This window comes from Eublepharis macularius, chromosome 4 (genome assembly GCF_028583425.1).
Source record: "Eublepharis macularius isolate TG4126 chromosome 4, MPM_Emac_v1.0, whole genome shotgun sequence".
NCBI lineage: Eukaryota > Metazoa > Chordata > Lepidosauria > Squamata > Eublepharidae > Eublepharis > Eublepharis macularius.
In genome coordinates, this window is record NC_072793.1 from 119872446 (window position 1) to 119890150 (window position 17705).

The 17705-nt window shown below is 43.5% G+C and overlaps 1 protein-coding gene across 1 annotated transcript in view; it reads left to right on the plus strand.

Moving 5' to 3' along the window:
- CELSR3 (cadherin EGF LAG seven-pass G-type receptor 3) overlaps positions 1–8563 on the plus strand; it is an 89833-nt gene extending 81270 nt beyond the window's left edge. The window contains exons 31-36 of the mRNA XM_054978760.1: positions 942–1078; positions 1738–1844; positions 2206–2379; positions 3066–3266; positions 5545–6667; positions 8533–8563. Coding sequence (XP_054834735.1) covers positions 942–1078; positions 1738–1844; positions 2206–2379; positions 3066–3266; positions 5545–6667; positions 8533–8563 — 1773 coding nt within the window. The remainder of the gene's footprint in view (positions 1–941; positions 1079–1737; positions 1845–2205; positions 2380–3065; positions 3267–5544; positions 6668–8532) is intronic.
- The last annotated feature ends 9142 nt before the right edge of the window (positions 8564–17705 follow it).

Consider the following 17705-nt stretch of genomic DNA (forward strand, 5'->3'; position numbering starts at 1 on the left):
TTTTCAAACACAACCTAGGTTTGTATTTATTCCATACTCTCAAAATGGCACGCCTTACATAATGATTATTAAACTCTGCATTGGCCTTAACTTTGTCATACCATAGATACCCATGCCACCCAAATTTTAAGTCATGCCCTTCAAGGTCCAATAGCCTTCAATTTTTTAACATTATCCAAGCCCAGTTACTCTTTCAAAGAGTAATTGGGAGAATAAGAGTGTTCCCTCTAAGTGGTTGATTGCTGTATTAACCAGGGTGCTGGACAAGATGCACTGGTGTTCTGATCCAGCCCAGGTCTTGTGTTGTTAATTAACTTGCAGAATTCAATGCTTCTAGATGTAGTGATAGCAACTAATTGAGCTGGCCTTAGAAGGGAAATTATACACATCTATGGAAGATAAGTCCACCTGCAGGGAGGGAAGGTAGCATGGTGTAGCCTGATCTTGTCAGATCTTGGAAGGTAAGCAGGGTTGGTACTTGGATGAGGGACCTTCAAGGAAGACTCTGCAGAAGAAGGCACTGGCAAATCTTCCTTGCCTTGAAAGCCCCTTGCTGGGGTCAAGTTGATTGTGACTTGATGATATGTGCACAAACAAGTCCATCTATAACTAACCATGATGACTAAATGGAACTCCAGAGGCACTAACCCTCTAAATACTAGTGGAGGAGAGAGCAATAACAGAGGAAGGCTTTGACCTCTGTGCCCTGAGCGTAGGTCGTCCAGGGGCAATGGGATGGCCATTATATGAAACATGATGCTATGTTAGATGGATCATATGATGTCTGATCCAGCATGGATCCTTTAGTCTTTTCTAACTAGCCCATCAGTGCTTCCTAGCAGTTGCCCTCTCTTATGCTTTGGCAATGTTTGTATAGCCTTGTCCTGCCAATGAAATGTCATTACGTTGAGCATTGCTTTGTCTTTATTCTTCCTCCATAGGGCCCTAATGCCTACAACAACACAGCACTCTTTGAGGAGAGTGGTCTCATTCGTATCACCCTGGGAGCTTCCACTATCTCATCTGTCAGCAGTGTGCGCTCAGCCCGCACGCATTCCAGCCAGCGGGGCTACCTCAGGTAAAAAACAACAGGAATGGGTCTTTTAGCATGCCTAAGAATTTACAGCTAGGGGAAAGAGTATTCCTTCTTCTGGAGACTCAAGAACATCTTGGTCTTAGCTGTGGTCCTTCAGCTTGTGAGATGGAGCTCACGGATTGACTGACTGATTGGTGATAATCCCTCTATTATTACCCATAGCAGTTCCCTCTGTTTTGTTTCTATTTAGAGCTCATCCAGAGTTTCACTGGGGCCTCACAACAATCTTGATTGCAGCCACTGCGTGGCTATGTGATCTATATGATATGATGTACTGGACAAACGGTGCCAGAACAACAGAGCAAGGTTATAGATTATGGTAACGTTACCATAGTAGGAGTCTATGGACTAGGCCTCTATGCATTTTTTTTTTGCTGTTCCAATACTGTACTGCTAAGTTATCTCTATGTGTGACTAATATGTATTACTGATGCTGATATGTTTAATACAAAGGTTATATGAATCACATATTTTATAAGGCGTGTCTTATTGAAGGAGACAACAGTCCATTCATCTGGTACTTAGATACATCAACAGAAAATGCCAGAGACTAAACCTGGGAACATGTGCTTCATCACTGATCCATTGTCTCTCTCTATCTCGGTATAATGGATGCACATTTCATATATCTGTTATTGCAGAGAGAACATGATGGCGCATCAAGGCTCAGCTCTGGATCATAACTTGCTCAATCATGCTGGCCCCACAGACCTTGATGTGGCTATATTTCACCGTGACGCAGGGCAAGGTAAGGTTAAAACCCAAGATGTAGATTCAGAAAACTAGTAGCCCTTCAGATTTTGATTAGTATCTTGCTACATGTTTATACATTACCAAGTGCTTGCCAATCCTGTAACACAAGCTTTTTGACTATTGAGCATGCTCAAATTTGCCCAGATAGGTATCTAGCATTGTACAGCAATGTCTTCCTAAATCAAACAACATAGCTGGACTTACTGAGGAAATGATGGGATCTGACAGAAGGCTAATTCATTGGAATCATCTGTGATGGGTGATTATACACTGGAAGCTATTAACCATCAAATCCCTGAATGTAAGAGTCTCTCCCTCAATCCTCATCTCTTTAGAACTTTGCTTCTCTTGCATAGATCAAGACTCTGACTCAGACAGCGACCTCTCTCTCGATGAAGAACGCAGCCTCTCAATTCCATCATCAGAGAGTGAGGAGAATGTGCATCTCCGGGGCAGGTTCCAGCGCCAGTTCAAAAGGGCAGCGCACAGCGAGAGGCTTCTCACCAACCCTTCCAACACCACACCCAAAGGTAAGTACCATTCGGACTGCTGTAAGGATATGGGCAAAACACTGGGAGTACCGAGATTGGGCCAAGCTAAGAAGGACAGGCAAGAACAAACAGTGGTCTCTACATCTTTAAAACGCCGTTGTGGTTACACCATAAAGCATGTTATAAAACAAAAGCATCCCAGGGACAAAATGGTATGCCGAAATGGTTTGCAAAGCTAAGAAGAGAGCGTTGTAAAAATCATGTTTGCTAAGCAGCTAATTTAAATAAACAGGATGGCTCCTTTTGATCAGGAATCCTCCATTTCATTGCAAAAAAGAAAAGAAAAATCACTGTGCATGCAAATTAATCAGTCAATAGCTGTTTTTAGCTTCTGCAGATATGCATGAACTTTTCCAATTTATGTAGGAATACTAGGATCCTGCAGACTGCCAGGTGGGTCAACTGATGACCAACATACTGCCTTCAAGACAAGTACAATCCAGGCAGTGAGCAGTTGTTATCAATTTAATAGTATGCTGTATGTGGTGTAGTAGCATATCAATGGAATCCAGCATTGCCAGTAATTTTATACCACCCATTAAAAAGGGTGAGAATCTGAAAACTGCTCCCAGACAGTTATCAAATGTCATGGCAAACCTTGCATTAATGAGTGAAATTATTTTGATTCATCCTGTATCTGGCATTGTCCAATGCTCTTCCCTTAGATGTAGATGGCAATGACCTGATGTCTTATTGGCCAGCACTGGGTGAATGTGAAGTTCACCCCTGTTCCCTCCAGAAATGGGGCTCAGAGCGGAAACTTGGATTTGATGTCAACAAAGATGCTGCCAACAATAACCAGCCAGACTTGGCCTTAACTAGTGGAGATGAGAACTCCCTCACTCAGACCCAACGACAGAGGAAAGGTGAGGAGATCAAAGCAGAGCCCATGGGTGAGGGGAGTATTGTGGAAGGACTATCAGACCCAGATTTGGGCGGGGGGAGTAACCTGGCCTCAAATCCCACTCAGCCATAAATTTCACTGGGTAACTTCCTCACAGTGGGGAGCTTTGGGGCCCTGGGACAATTCATGATTGCCCTCTCTATCATCCACACTTCGTGTGCATATGAAGCAAATATATTATTGTGCAATTGTGTCCTTATTTAATTATATAACAATTTCCCCCTTTCCTCCATTTTCTGTTGCACCCTTCCTCAATTTTCTTTCATGGTACCCACTTTTCGGTCAAGTAGAGCCTGACATTGTGTAAATGACAAAAAAAATTATAAAAACCAACAGATGCAGAGCCTCCTCTATAAAGTTTTACTGTATTATGCAGTGCAAAGGAGAAATTATACTTTCCAGTTCAGACTGATGTAACTAAACACTCTTCCAATACATTAAGTACACAAAATAGAACAGCTTTATCATTTTTTGGCAAGCTACTGTGCCCTCTTGCAGCCCAGGCTAACTCTTGTGCTAGAATCAGATGAGGGGCTATGGGCATGGATGGGACATAGGTGCGTGTTACCTGCTGCCAGGAGCTGCTGCAACCAGTCTACCGAGCCTAGCTGTGGCTGAGTCTCTCCAGCCAGGGCTGGAGCCACAGCACCCCAGCGGTGCGGAAGAGCTATAGAACAAATGCATTACTAGGTTGTTGCTGCTACTCTAGTAAATAATAAGCCTGGTAGCAAAAACCTCTACCTAGGGCAGGCAGCCAGAAGCCCTAGGGCCACATTTCACTCTAAGGATGCTCTGTAATTGCCTCATGTTGTTGTGAGGTTAAAAGTCTATATGGGTGTGTGTGTGTCTCAGATGCTCACATGATAAAATACAGCAAGCTGATGAGAACAGATCTGTGACTGCTAGTGTGTGCAAGAGAGTCAGTATGGTGTTCAAGCGACAGACTAGGAGCTAGGAGACACAGGTTTGAATCCCCACTCTGCCATAAAAGCTAAGTGGATGACATTGAGCCTCTCTCTGTCTAGCCTACCTCACAGGTTGTTTGTGAGGATAAAATGGAAGAGGAGAGAATGATGCTGTAAGCGGCTTTGGATCCCCATGGGGAGAAAAATCAGGTTACAAATATCTAGAAATAGTTTTCTATGAGCCTGCCTTACTCAGAGCCTGAATGTGCATCTGTCCAGCATACAAGAGCCTAGGAATTTGCAAAGGAAAGAAGTTATTTTCTAGCTGAAATCAAGCCCCTTTCTGTATATCCATTATGCGCTATGTACTCTGGGCAACATTAACTCTATCGATGTATTGTCGAAGGCTTTCACGGCTGGAGAACGATGGTTGTTGTGGGTTTTCCGGGCTGTATTGCCGTGGTCTTGGCATTGTAGTTCCGGACGTTTCGCCAGCAGCTGTGGCTGGCATCTTCAGAGGTGTAGCACCAAAAGACAGAGATCTCTCAGTGTCACAGTGTGGAAAAGATGTTGGCAGGTCATTTGTATCTACTCAGGAGGGGTGGGGTTGAGCTGAGTCAGCCCCACCCCTCCTGAGTCAGCCCCACCCCTCCTGAGTAGATACAAATGACCTGCCAACATCTTTTCCACACTGTGACACTGAGAGATCTCTGTCTTTTGGTGCTACACCTCTGAAGATGCCAGCCACAGCTGCTGGCGAAACATCAGGAACTACAATGCCAAGACCACGGCAATACAGCCCGGAAAACCCACAACAACCATTAACTCTATCGTTTGCAGTCTTCTTGTTGGGGAGGATGAAGACCCTTGAAAAAGGGCTCACTCACTTTAGTTCCAGAAGGTGCTTTAAAAGCCTATCTCAGTCCTGGAAAAGATGAAATGATAATCAAGGTTGCCTCTAAACATGTGCAGATTGCCTTCCACCCAGCCTTTCCTTATTTATCTGTGGATAGAGAAACAGTGTCAAAAGGTGTGGTTTCTAAGTGATTTGGAGCCTTGACATACCTCCTTTTAGAAATCAGTCTTTCCCTTCTGCATGCCTGTTTGACTGAGCTGTGCAACAGTGGTGAAATCAACATGGCAGTAGGTTGCTACTGCTATGCCCGGTGGCTTTGCAATTTGCATCAGTTTGCATACCTTTGAACCCATTTCGTCTCATGAGAATTACAACTAAATAGATATTATTAAACAATCCATTTATAAATAGCAAGTAATCCAATGGAAGAGTGGCCAGTTCTTCTCATTTCATGTTTTCCCTTCCTCAATGTTGTATAGGCATCCTGAAGAATCGCCTCCAGTACCCTCCAGCTTTGCAAGGTCTGCCATCCATGGGCAGAATGACCAGTGAGCTTTCCTGGTACAAAACATCCACTCTGGGCCACAGGGCTGTTCCTGCTGCATCTTATGGCAGGATTTATTCTGGTACAGGAAGCCTCTCTCAGCCAGCAAGCCGATATTCTTCACGGGAACAACTTGACATGCTGATGAGAAGGCAGATGTCCAGAGAACAACTGAGCCGGAATAATTCTGGGGAGTGCCTGGAAGCTGTACCAAGCAGGCATGGGTCTCGGGAGCAACTGGACACCATTCTGAACAGGCCTGGGTCAAGGGAGCATCTGGACACAATCCTCAGCCAACATGGGTCTAGAGAGCACCTTGCAAGCATACCCAGTAGGCATGGTTCTAGAGAAAACTTGGGTGACGTAGCTACTGGACATGATCAAAGAGTCCACGGAAACACTCTGCCTAGGAGGCAGGGATCGAGAGACCACCTAGATACCTTGCCCTGTAGATTTGGGTCACGAGAACAGCTAGACTGTGGTGGGACTGTACGAGAGATCTCTAGAGAATGGCTAAACACCATGCCGAATAGGCAAATATCAAGAGACCGAATGGAGACTTTGCCAAGTCGAGACACTTCTCGAGAACAGTTGGATTTGCTTTCTAGAAGGCAGCCTTCAAGGGACCAACTAGCATCAGCTAGACAAATATCAAGAGAACAGCTGGACTTCTTATCTAGAAGGTCTAATTCCAGAGAACATCTGGACACAGTGCCTAGCAGGCAGGCTTCTCGGGAAAATCTAGAACCCCTTTCTAGACAGCAACCTTCTAGAGAAAATATTGAACTCCTCTCCAGAAGGCTTCCTTCTAGAGAAAATCTTGAAGTAATCCCCAGCCGCCACCCCTCCACAGAGCAATTAGACATCCTTTCTTCTATTCTGGCCTCTTTTAACTCCTCTGCCTTGTCATCTGTGCAATCATCCAGTACGCCCTCAGGCCCACAGACCACACCCACACCTTCTGCAGCACAGACATCCTCTACTCCCTCCATGCTGTGCCCTTCACCTCCTCAATCTGCTACATCTCACAGTATTTCCGAGCTGTCACCAGACTCAGAGTAAGTGGCCCCCTTTCCACTGGAGACTTTTCTCCCCTTTGCTCAATTCAGGCTGTGACCTATCAAGTAAAGTGAGAGCCACTTTGGTGTAGTGGCTAAGAGTGGTGGGACTCTAATCTGGAGAACCAGGTTTGATTCCCCACTCCTCCACTTGAAGCCAGCTGGGTGACCTTTGGTCAGTCACAGCTTTTAGGAACTCTCTCAGCCCCACACACCTCACAGGGTGATTGTTGTGTGGATAATAACAACATACTTTGTAAACTGATCTGAGTGGGTATTAAGTTGTCCTGAAGGGCAGTATATAAATTATTATTATTATTATTATTATATTTTAATGTCAACCTTTTTGTTTAAAAAAAGAAGCTAATTGAGAAAGAATTCAGGGATGGTTGTAGTTTAAAAATATTTCAGAGAAGTGATTTCTCATAGATCATAGATTATTCCATATTTGCGTATGCTGTCAGTAATTGTTTTGGGTGCTCCACCATTCAGCATGATCTAAGACCCTAGTACTTTGCAAATATGTATAACTTTTCTACCTGTTCATGTCATGGCTCCCCACAAAGGACTTTGGGAATTATGGTCAGTGAGTTGCTGAAAATTCTTTGTTAGAAATTCTCCACCCCAGCTTTCATTTGCCAAGTTTTCCTAGGAAAGGAGAGTGATTGTTAAACTAGTTTAAGTCTGTGGTATGATTGTGCCCAAGACAATAGTTTAACTCAGCATCAAAATGATGGAAGTATCATCATTCCTTAATAACATGCTGTACAAAGGCAGTATGGATTAAAATGGCTGGCTCCACCTATGTACATTTTGCTGAGTGGAAGGAAAAAGTCGACAAGTGCTCATTCATAGAATCATAGAGTTGGAAAGGGCCATACAGACCATCTAGTCCAACCCCCTGCCCAGTGCAGGATCAGCCTAAAGCATTCTTCTGTTGAGTATGCAATCCTATAAAATAAACAAAGAACAGGGACATACTTAGAATCATAGAGTAGGAAGGTACCTACAGGGTCATCTAGTCCAACTACCTGCACAATGCAGGAAATGAACAACTACCCTGTCCCTCACCCCTACACCCCCAGTGACCCCTGCACCATGCCCAGAAGATGGCAAAACACCTCCAGGATCCCTGGCCAAACTGACCTGGAGAAAATTGCTTCCTGACCCCAAAGTGGTGATCAGCATTACCCTGGGCATGTGAGAAAGGGCCACAAGAACTAAGCACTGATACAACCCTTCCTGCCCTCCCCCTCATGGCCACATAGTTCCTGAAACATCACTTTATTGGGAGATACTTTGCTTTATAGATTTGTTATCAGTTCTACTTGGGAATGTCCAACAACTCTACCTTGTTGCAGACTAAGCCTGCTTTGGGTACTTTAATCATCTCGTAATACCTTTGTTTTTGCTTCCTCTACCAAGACATGTGTTGCTTTGGCAATTTGTATTTCATATGTGTAGTGTGTCAGAGTACAGAACTGGCCTCCTGAGAAAACATTTCTGAAAAGTTCCTAGTTACACATAATATTTCAAAAATCTCAACTCACTTACATTTTCATGGTTCTTGGAGCATGATCATATACATGTTTAGTAAGAAGTGACCATGAAATTCAATAGGACATGCCCAAACAAGTGTAGCTATGATGACTGCAGTCTCTCATTCAACTGCAGTTCATTCTGTACAGTTCCTCACTCTAACCTTTAAAAAAAATTACTATGATCAAAATGTCATGTAGACACATTTCCACAAACTGGCTAATATAGAACTGATCCTGCATGAGTTGTTTTTGTTTTTAAGATTCTGGGGAATGTAAAGGCTGAGAGGCAGTTTCTTTAACTATTATTTTTCTTTTTTCCTTGAGAAGAGTAACAAGAAGTGAAGGTCATTCCTGAGGGGCCAAGTGCTGAGAGATCAAAGGAAGAAGCAGGAAAGATTGCCAGACCAAACTCTTCCAGCAGAGGTTGTGGATCCTTCAGGCACCTTCAAGGAAAGAACTGAGGCTGATGTGGAGGCCCGAATCAACTGTGACCTCCCCCAGCACTCAGAGGTGAAGAACTTATGGGGTGAGGGCCAGGCAAAATGCACAGACCTGGCTATGGAAGAAAGGTGTCTTGGGTACCTCTGCACCACACTGGTCACCCTCCCTGCTCAAAGGGACACTCCAGGTGGGAGGGGGGAAGTAACCATAACATGAGCTAGCACCGTTTGTTACATGTCAGAAGCAGACCTATGGAAATCTTCCTTTCCAAAACATTTCTATACTCTGTGCAAAGGTGAAAGGGTGGGGTGGCTGCAGTGGGGAGGGGCAGGGAAGGGTTTTTATACATTTTTGTATCTTTGTAATCAGAGAGAAGAGAAATTTCTATGGTTATTTTTACGGTTCTTCTGTTCCTGTTGCTGTAATGCTGATCTCATTTGTCTTGATAGTGATAACGTCTGAACTGTGGCATGACGCTATGCAGGCTTCTCCCCAGCAGTGTTCCACAAAGGGCCTGGGGAGGGAGAACAGGGCGACAAATTCTTTGCAGTTTCTCTTCAGCCTACCCTCTGTGTGGTGTCCTGTTGGGTGCCTCTCCTATGTTCTCATGATGGCAGTAATGTGGCAGACAGCTTGTTGGGAGCTGGTGCAGGATCTACCCACCCATCCATCCACACATACACCCTCCACTAACTCAAGCCACCAGAACATGAAATCTCATTTGCTTTGCCAGGATCCCCATTTTATGCAAAACTGAAACCACATCTGCATTTTAAAGTTCTGAAAGGTTAGAATGTGATTGCAAATCCATCCTTTGATGGCCTTCAATCAATTCAGAAACCTGATACAAGCTAATTCAAAACTGCCTGTTTTCACATGTATACACCTACATCAGGTTAGTGGCTAGAAAACAAATGTTAGTGCCAGCTATTAATCTGGACTTGGCCTGAGCACATGCTTCAGCTCTGTGGATGTTTCCTTATATGAGCACACTTTATTGTTGCAATTTTGGGGGCCGTGTCTATTTACATCCGCTAACACACAGGCAAACACACTCTTGCCCTGACCTGGATAGCCCAGGTGAGCCTGATCTCATTAGGTCTCAGAAGCTCAGCAGAGTCAGCCTTGGTTAGTAATTGGATGGGAGACCTCTAACAAAGACCAAGGTTGCAGAGGCAGGCAATAGCATAGCACCGCCGATAGTCTCTTGCCATGAAAACTCCACCAGTGGTCGCCATAAGTCATCTATTACTTGAGGGCACCACAGAAACACTTATGTTCTGCAGTCAGCATGCTTAGAGGGAAGTTTCTGTTACATTAGGCTGAACTGAGCTTTCACACATGCTGAATAATGCACTTACAATGCTCTTTGCAACTGGATTTTACTGAGTAAAACAGGAAAATTGACTTGCAAACAATCGCAAAAATGCATTAAAAGAGGATTGAAAGTTACATTGAAAGAGGATTCAGTATGTATGAAAGCTCAGTCTAGCCTGATGTAACAAAAACCTCCCCAGAAACAGTATCTGTTCTAGTACATTTTTGCCAGGCCTTCCTCCAAGGAGCTCAGGGTGGCTGCATAATTCACCTTCCCCCACAACAACCCTGGGTTAGGCTGAGCCAGAACAACTGGCTGACATCATCCAATGAGATTCATGGCAGACTGGGAATTTGAACCTTGGGTCTCCAAGATCCTAGCCTGGCAATCTAACCATTGCACTACAGCAGGCACGTGGCAAGCACAGACTCAGCTGATAAAGCTTTCCCAGTGGATGCATCTATGTGCTGAATATCTTTGTGTTAAAGAAGACTCAAGAGCATTTTTCCTGAGGAGGTGGGTGGGGAAGGAGGCCACTTGCTCTAGTTAAAACTTAAAGGGCAATGAGAGAATTCTTAGTTTGCTTTTTTTGAATGCCTCCTTCAGAAATGTTTGAAAAGAAATTCCGGACTGAGAATACTGTTTCTTCCTCCCACTCCCTGGATTGTAATCCCATTTTTAAAAGGATCATCCAACTGCTTTTCTACCCTGCCTGCCCCCTCCATAGCATATAGCATTGTTTGACATGTTTTGTTCCACTGATGTAAGGTCAAACCATACGAGACAAAATACACTTGAATGACACTCGAATTACACTCACATACACTTGAATTACAAAATACACTCGAATTACCCGTGTAATTCAAGGGTATTTTGTCTGGTTTGGTGAGACCCGTAGTCTACATCAAGAGTCACTCAGGAAATGCTGCTGTCAATCTGGTGCTTATCCAATATGGGCATCCAAAACTTATTTCAGAGAGATGCCTGACTCCCTGCTAGCACCAGATCCCTAACCAGTATCCAGCGCTCCCCTGGGTCCTGACACTCAGCTTGGGAAGTTACTGCTAAGCAAAAACTAGCCTACCAGAAGCACTGACTGAGCAACAAACACTTGCAACTCTGCAAGATGTATGTGTACAGAACAATGGAATGTGAACTATACTCCATAGTCCAGTAAGCAAGGGGGCAGATTCTCCATTCACTCCTTTCACTGAACAGTTTGAGTGCATACGCCTACTGCCCACTGTCTGGGAGCAATTGAATGAAAGTTAGTTGTAGCTGAGTCCCTTTCAAAATCAATAGTACTTAAAAGCATTTAACTGTGCACTTTAGTCCCAATGATTTCAAATGGACCTAGCTGTGGTTAACTTTTGCTTGCTTTTTCACAGAGAGTAGTGTATCTGGTGCCCTATACTGAAAGCACTCATCTCTTGTCTGCCACAAACTAAGTATGTTCAATCACGCATGCACACACTCTCACACACATGCATAGAAATCTGTTCAGCGCCAAACCCGATGCATTGCTATGTACTTAGTTATACCCTATTAAAACCATCAGTAGTCCAAGTTTTTTAAAAAAGAGGAAAGATGATTTGCCATCGAAGCCACCTTAACTCTTCCTTGTCTTCAAGAAGTAGAAGAAATCAGTGTCATGACTGTACTGGCGCTTGTGCTAGTTAAAACTGAAGTCATAATATTATAAAAACATCAGCCATCTACAATTTAAAGTTTGGTTATCCAACTTCCTTTCCCCTACTGACTAAGTAGAAATTTCTGCTACATCAAGGGTGTGCTGCAGCCCAGTCCACTCTCAAGCAGATAAAGCTAACTCACACAACTATTTGTTTTTAACAATGTTTTCAGCAGTGCTGGTCTGTGGCCCTTAATCATACAGAATGGCTGCTTGATTTTGAAATCTTCTCCCCATACCTTTTCCCAACACTTCACTAGATTCAGATGTTCATACAGCCTTTCACAGCCCAGTATTACTTCAGAATTCTCATGAAGAATTGCTTGTTTGACAGGAAAATAAAAAAGAGTCCAGTAGCACCTCTAAGACTAACCAATTTTATTGTAGCATAAGCTTTTGAGAATCACATTCTCTTCATCAGATGCATGGAGGGCAGAAGGAAACTGGTCAAATATAGAGGAGGGGAGGGGAGGGGGAGGAGGAGAGGGGGGATGTAAACAACTCCTTTGATATGGAGATGCAGACAGCTCCTTTTATTATAACTCCCACACACACACACACTGCATTGAAATCTCTGGTCATATGAAAAGCTAATAGATCAAAGAGAAGGCAGTCTTTTCCAGGACATGTTAATTTTCTACCTATAAAGAGACTTTTTTGACATAGGGTTGCTTTCCAGCAAGTGATCCCCCATGTGCATTCTGATTCTATCCAACACAGCAGTTCTGACTGTCAAGAGAGTTCTGTTTACTTTAGAAATAATGGGGTGCCATGTGTTAGCTCTTCATGCACAGGCTCCCTCAGGTGTCTTGTCTCTTGCTCATGTACAGCAAGTATCAATGCTTCAATTACTGCCTTATTGCCACAAAACACTCGCTTAATTGTTAAACAAAAAAGACTTAATGTTTACACTGGGAAATGTTTTTCCTGTTGTTGTCAAAGGTGGGTGGCAGCTGGCTTGCAGCATCCTTTTCCACTGCTCACGCCAGAAGTCTTTCCCTTTGGTCCAACTGTGACTAAGAAAAAAGAAAAAAAATTAATGATTCTCTAATACATTCCACAGTGTGTAGCTCTGAGGAGAGAAGGGCTCAATTAAGCCTTCTGACCTTTCACACTTGAGGCCTGAGCAAAGGTGGGGGAGGGCCTTTGTTCAGAGCTGCCTTTTCCTGCACCTTTCATAAACAAAGTGTTGAGGAGTAAACCATTATGTGCCAAGCCCAGAAAGGGTGGCCATCTACCTCTGTTGCCTGATAGTGGCAAAAGATACAAGTTTTTCACAAGCAGAAGATGGGCAGCTGGGCCAAGAAAACAATCTGTTTACAAGAAATCAAGATAAGAGAGAACGAGGTTGAGAAGCAAGCACTGGCTATGGCATGATTTTGTGCAAAAAAAATATTTTTTTTAACATTTTCTTTTGTGATGTGGTGAATGCAAAATTCCTTTGTATGTTCATCATTCCTGAATGTTACTTATTGGGCTCCAACTGCTTTTTACACTATTTTTTTCAGTTTATATATATATATTACTATAGTCAAACCAGGATCCTGGATTTTTGTTTGTTTCATTAATTTCTTGAAAGATGATCTCTGACTTTCTTTGGCTACTGTTTATATTTTTCAACCTCTCTGTGATTCAATGGATGTCTGTGGTATTTATTAATCACCAAAAATGCTGGTTGGTTGATGGATTGCTGGGGGTGGGGGTTGAAGCTGGTTTATATTTGAATGACTTTTTTTTTCCTGAAAGGGCTTGATCAACAGATTGGCTTTTCTTGTGGGTTTAGTTTAAACTAGAAAATAGTGTGCTGTCAAAGGAAACCCCCTTTTTTAATAAAAACAAAAAAGTGCCAGTACTCATATAAAAGGAAGTTGCACCCATATCCACCAATTTACACTCAGAACCTGGGATACGCCCCCAAAAGTACCAGTACTCCGTACCAATGAGTACCATTGCAAAAAAAAAAAGCCTTGAAGGAAACACACACACACGTCAGAGGTTTAAGACTGAATATTGCTTATAATGGAGATTTCCAGAACCTCTCACTGTTAACAAAGGTATTTGCCAGCGTGTCAGAATGCTGATGTCCTCCCCAAAGAGTGTAGATCCTTCTAGTCTGGGGAGTCCATCTGAACAGCTTTTTAATAACCAGTTGTGAGAGGAGGCAAATGACTTGCCCAGAGGTACCACTCCTGTCTAACAGGTTTGTATCCCTTATTACTGCCTTTGTGGAGGAGGGAAGAATCCACAGATCTCCCAAATACTTAGCTAGGGATGTGTGCCAAAAAGAAGAAAGGTATCAAGCAACTGGCTGTAGCGTCAGTCTCTCTCATGCCTTCTTAGTGTTGGCTGTTTTGCTGCTACCAGCCAGCACTCTTAGCGCTGCCTTGAAGCTCAGAATGTTTCTTGAAAGGGGTGTCCTCCATCTCTTTCCTGGGAGAAGTAGTTAGTTTGCCAATCTAAAAAGCAGTTCTTTGATTGTATATGTGGTGGCCTAGGCTCTGGAGAGCTTCTTTCTTTCTTTCTTTCTTTCTTTCTTTCTTTCTTTCTTTCTTTCTTTCTTTCTTTCTTTCTTTCTTTCTTTCTTTCTTTCTTTCTTTCTTTCTTTCTTTCTTTTTTCCCTTCCCACCTGATTTGTTGGCAGAAGGTAAAGAGGCCTGTGGGCTTCCTCTGTGGCCATGTAAAATTGTTCCATGAAAGCGACAGATTTGGAAATAAAATATAAAACACACAGTTTTGCCTGCCTTGGTGTGTGTGTGTGTGTGTGTCTGCCTTCCCATCTCTCTGTTTTTGACTGACATGTTTTTGGTTTATAATACAGTAGAGAAACCTATATAATGAGTCACATTATATGACAAAAAGAAAGAAGAATGCTTCATAAAGACTATGAGGGAATGAAAAGATTAGCCCTCTCCACAGGAGGGCTTTATGCCCTCAAAGCAGACCTAGAATTCTAGTCAACAATAGAATATTTAGGGATTGGGGAGAACCACGTTCAGGCTTCTGTTCAGTCATGGAACTCAGTTGGTAGGTTTATATAGTTGTGAGAGAATGAATTCTTTCACCTGAAATCTTGAGATGCTACTAATACTGTAGTCTACCCTGAACCTTGAAATACAATAGCAAAGAAACCTAGAGTAGATCCTATTTCATAAATCTATCCTTTAAGAAGAACTTGAAATCTAACTAACCTCCTTGAAGCTCCAATATCCTCAGTATTCCATCCCACCAGTACCACAGATTTGATAGTCCCAGCAGATCATTTATATCAGTTGTGGGCTTTGTGTGGAGAAAGAACTAGATTTGTTGGCTACTATGGCTATGGGACTTGGCTTGTGTGTGTGTGTGTTTACTGTTGTGTAAGATCAAGAACTAATGGGAGGACAAAGGAGCAGGGGCTATGTGAACAACAGACTTATATGAATGGAAAGTGGAGACAATAAAGTGCTCTACAAGAGAGTGATATTTAGGACTGGCTTTCAAAACGAGGAGTGTGCCTTGAAAGAATAAGTCATCTGACTACACTTGTGTTGATGTGTATTATAATAGTAACAACGGCTGACATGGAAATTCACAGTCAGCTGATAAAATGATACAATAGTCTCTTCAACATTATAATTTTGGAATATAGCCTTAAGCATATTTTGGAAACATGGTGTATTTATTTATTTTATTTATTCAATTTATATACCGCCCATCCCCAGGGGCTCTGGGCGGTATGTGGAGGGGAGGAAGCTTTTGCCATCTATATTCAACCCTGTCAATGGAAGTTAAATGGCAAAGTATATAAAGAGGTTATTGATCCATATTATGAATCTTGAAATGTGAAATAGCGGCTTCTGCTTAGTTAATGATTATGAGAACTGCTGTGTATTTAAACATGAACCAAATAAATGGATTGCCAATATTTTTATTAGTAACAATATCTTAGTAGGTATAAAATAGCTTTTTGAAAATGATAGCTCAAATACAACCTCTCCCCGAACTTTGCCCAACATTGGAATAGCCAAGAGAACAACAAATGTTCTCCACTGGAATTTAGCATACTGGAATTTTATCTTTCTTTTGATAATCAGAAAGTGATGTTTACAGCAAGCCCCAGACTTCATTCCTCTTCAACTTTACTTGACCCTCTTAGCCTCTGAAGTTTCCTTTTTCCTTCAACATCTGCGCTGTCTCCAAAATGTTAACTTTATTAAAAACTTAAGGATGACTTGAGTTTCAACAGTGTGTAGACTAGTGCCTCTAGGTGTTCACAAGCAAAGCATGAAGGGAACAATTTTCTCCTGTTGTTTGTACTCCTGTGTCTGGCATTCTGAGGTATGAATTCTCTCTCCACATTCATTCATTCAAGAAGATATCATTGCTAATAGCTACTGGCAAACATAAGCACCAGAATCAAAAAGAGTCCAGCAGCACCTTTAAGACTAACCAATTTTATTGTAGCATAAGCTTTCGAGAATCACAGTTCTCTTCGTCAGATGCATGGAGGGCAGAAAGAAACTGGTCAAATATAGAGGAGGTTTCTTTCTGCCCTCCATGCATCTGACGAAGAGAACTGTGATTCTCGAAAGCTTATGCTACAATAAAGTTGGTTAGTCTTAAAGGTGCTGCTGGACTCTTTTTGATTTTGCTACTACAGACTAACACGGCTAACTCCTCTGGATCTATAAGCACCAGAGTAAGAGTAATTTTCAGGGGGGGGGCGTTACTAAGGAGGGTATAGAAAACTTCGTTACAGCAAATTGCTGGGTTAGAGTGAAGTTTCTAGGAGGCTGATAGGGCACTCATTTAATAAAAATAATAATATTTGATTTATATACCACCCTTCAGGACAACTTTATAAACAGCAGTTTATAAAGTGTGCTGTTATCTGCACGATGATCACCCTGTGAAGTGAGTGGAACTGAGAGAGCTCTGAGAAGCTGTGACTGACCCAAGGTCACCCAGCTGGCTTCAAGCGGAGGACTGGGGAATCAAACCCAGTTCTCCAGATGACAGTCCTGCCGGTCTTAACTAGACATGGGCATGAACAGCAGTATGAACAAAAAAACACACAAACAGCCCGTTCATCTTTTTCGCAAATGGGCCGTTCATGAGTCCCCATTCCAAACGAACAGGTGGTCATCACAAGCCTCGTTTGTTGCGTTTGGCAGCTGTTCGGGAAGCCAGACACTCAGGTACCTTCAATCAATTCCCCTGGCAATGACAAGGACTGAACTCTGTCTGAACTCCTTCTGGCTTTCCTTCTGGCTTTAACCCTTCAGCTTCCAGCAGACAGTCCAGTCTTTGCCACTCAGAAGAGAAATAGTCAGAAAAGGGGGGGGGGACTCATGGATCATACCTTTCCTGGGCTGCAATCTCTCTGAAACTTGGGGGGTCTTCAGAGGACAGTGAGGAATATGTCCCCTTCAAATTTGGTGGGTATTGGACATTGGGAAGGTCAGTTTTGTAACCCCTCAAAGGAGCTTCCAACAGGCAGTACAGTTTTTGCAACTGTGAAGAGAAAATGACAGCAAAGGGTGCGGCGCTGGCTCTCCTGGTGTGAGAGGGACGGAGAGATTCTCTCCGTCCCTCTCACACCAGGAGAGCCAGCGCCGCACCCTTTGCTGTCATTTTCTCTTCACAGTTGCAAAAACTGGCAACGGGAAGGAGCAGAACCACGGTGCTGGCTCTGCCAGCTGTCAGAGGGATGAGGAGATTCTCCTTGTCTCTCTGACACCCGGCAGAAGCGGCCCCACAGTGGCACCAGCTCTGCCTGCTGTCAGAGGGACCAGGGGAGTCTCTCGCTCTGCCCGCTGTCAGAGGGACGAGATGAGCCTCCTCGTCCCTCTGACAGCGAGCAGAAGTGGCCCGTGGCACCGGCTCTGCCCACAGCAGCAGCCCAGCAGCACTGGGGTGGGGCAGGGACTGGGGGCTGGGGTTGTGGGGTGTTTAAAGGGCCCTGGCCCTTGCACGTGGCAGGAAAGGGCCCTTTAAACTATCAGCTGGCAGGTGGCAAGGGGGAATCCCCCCCCTGCCACCTGCTAGTTTAAAGGGATCTTTAAAGGG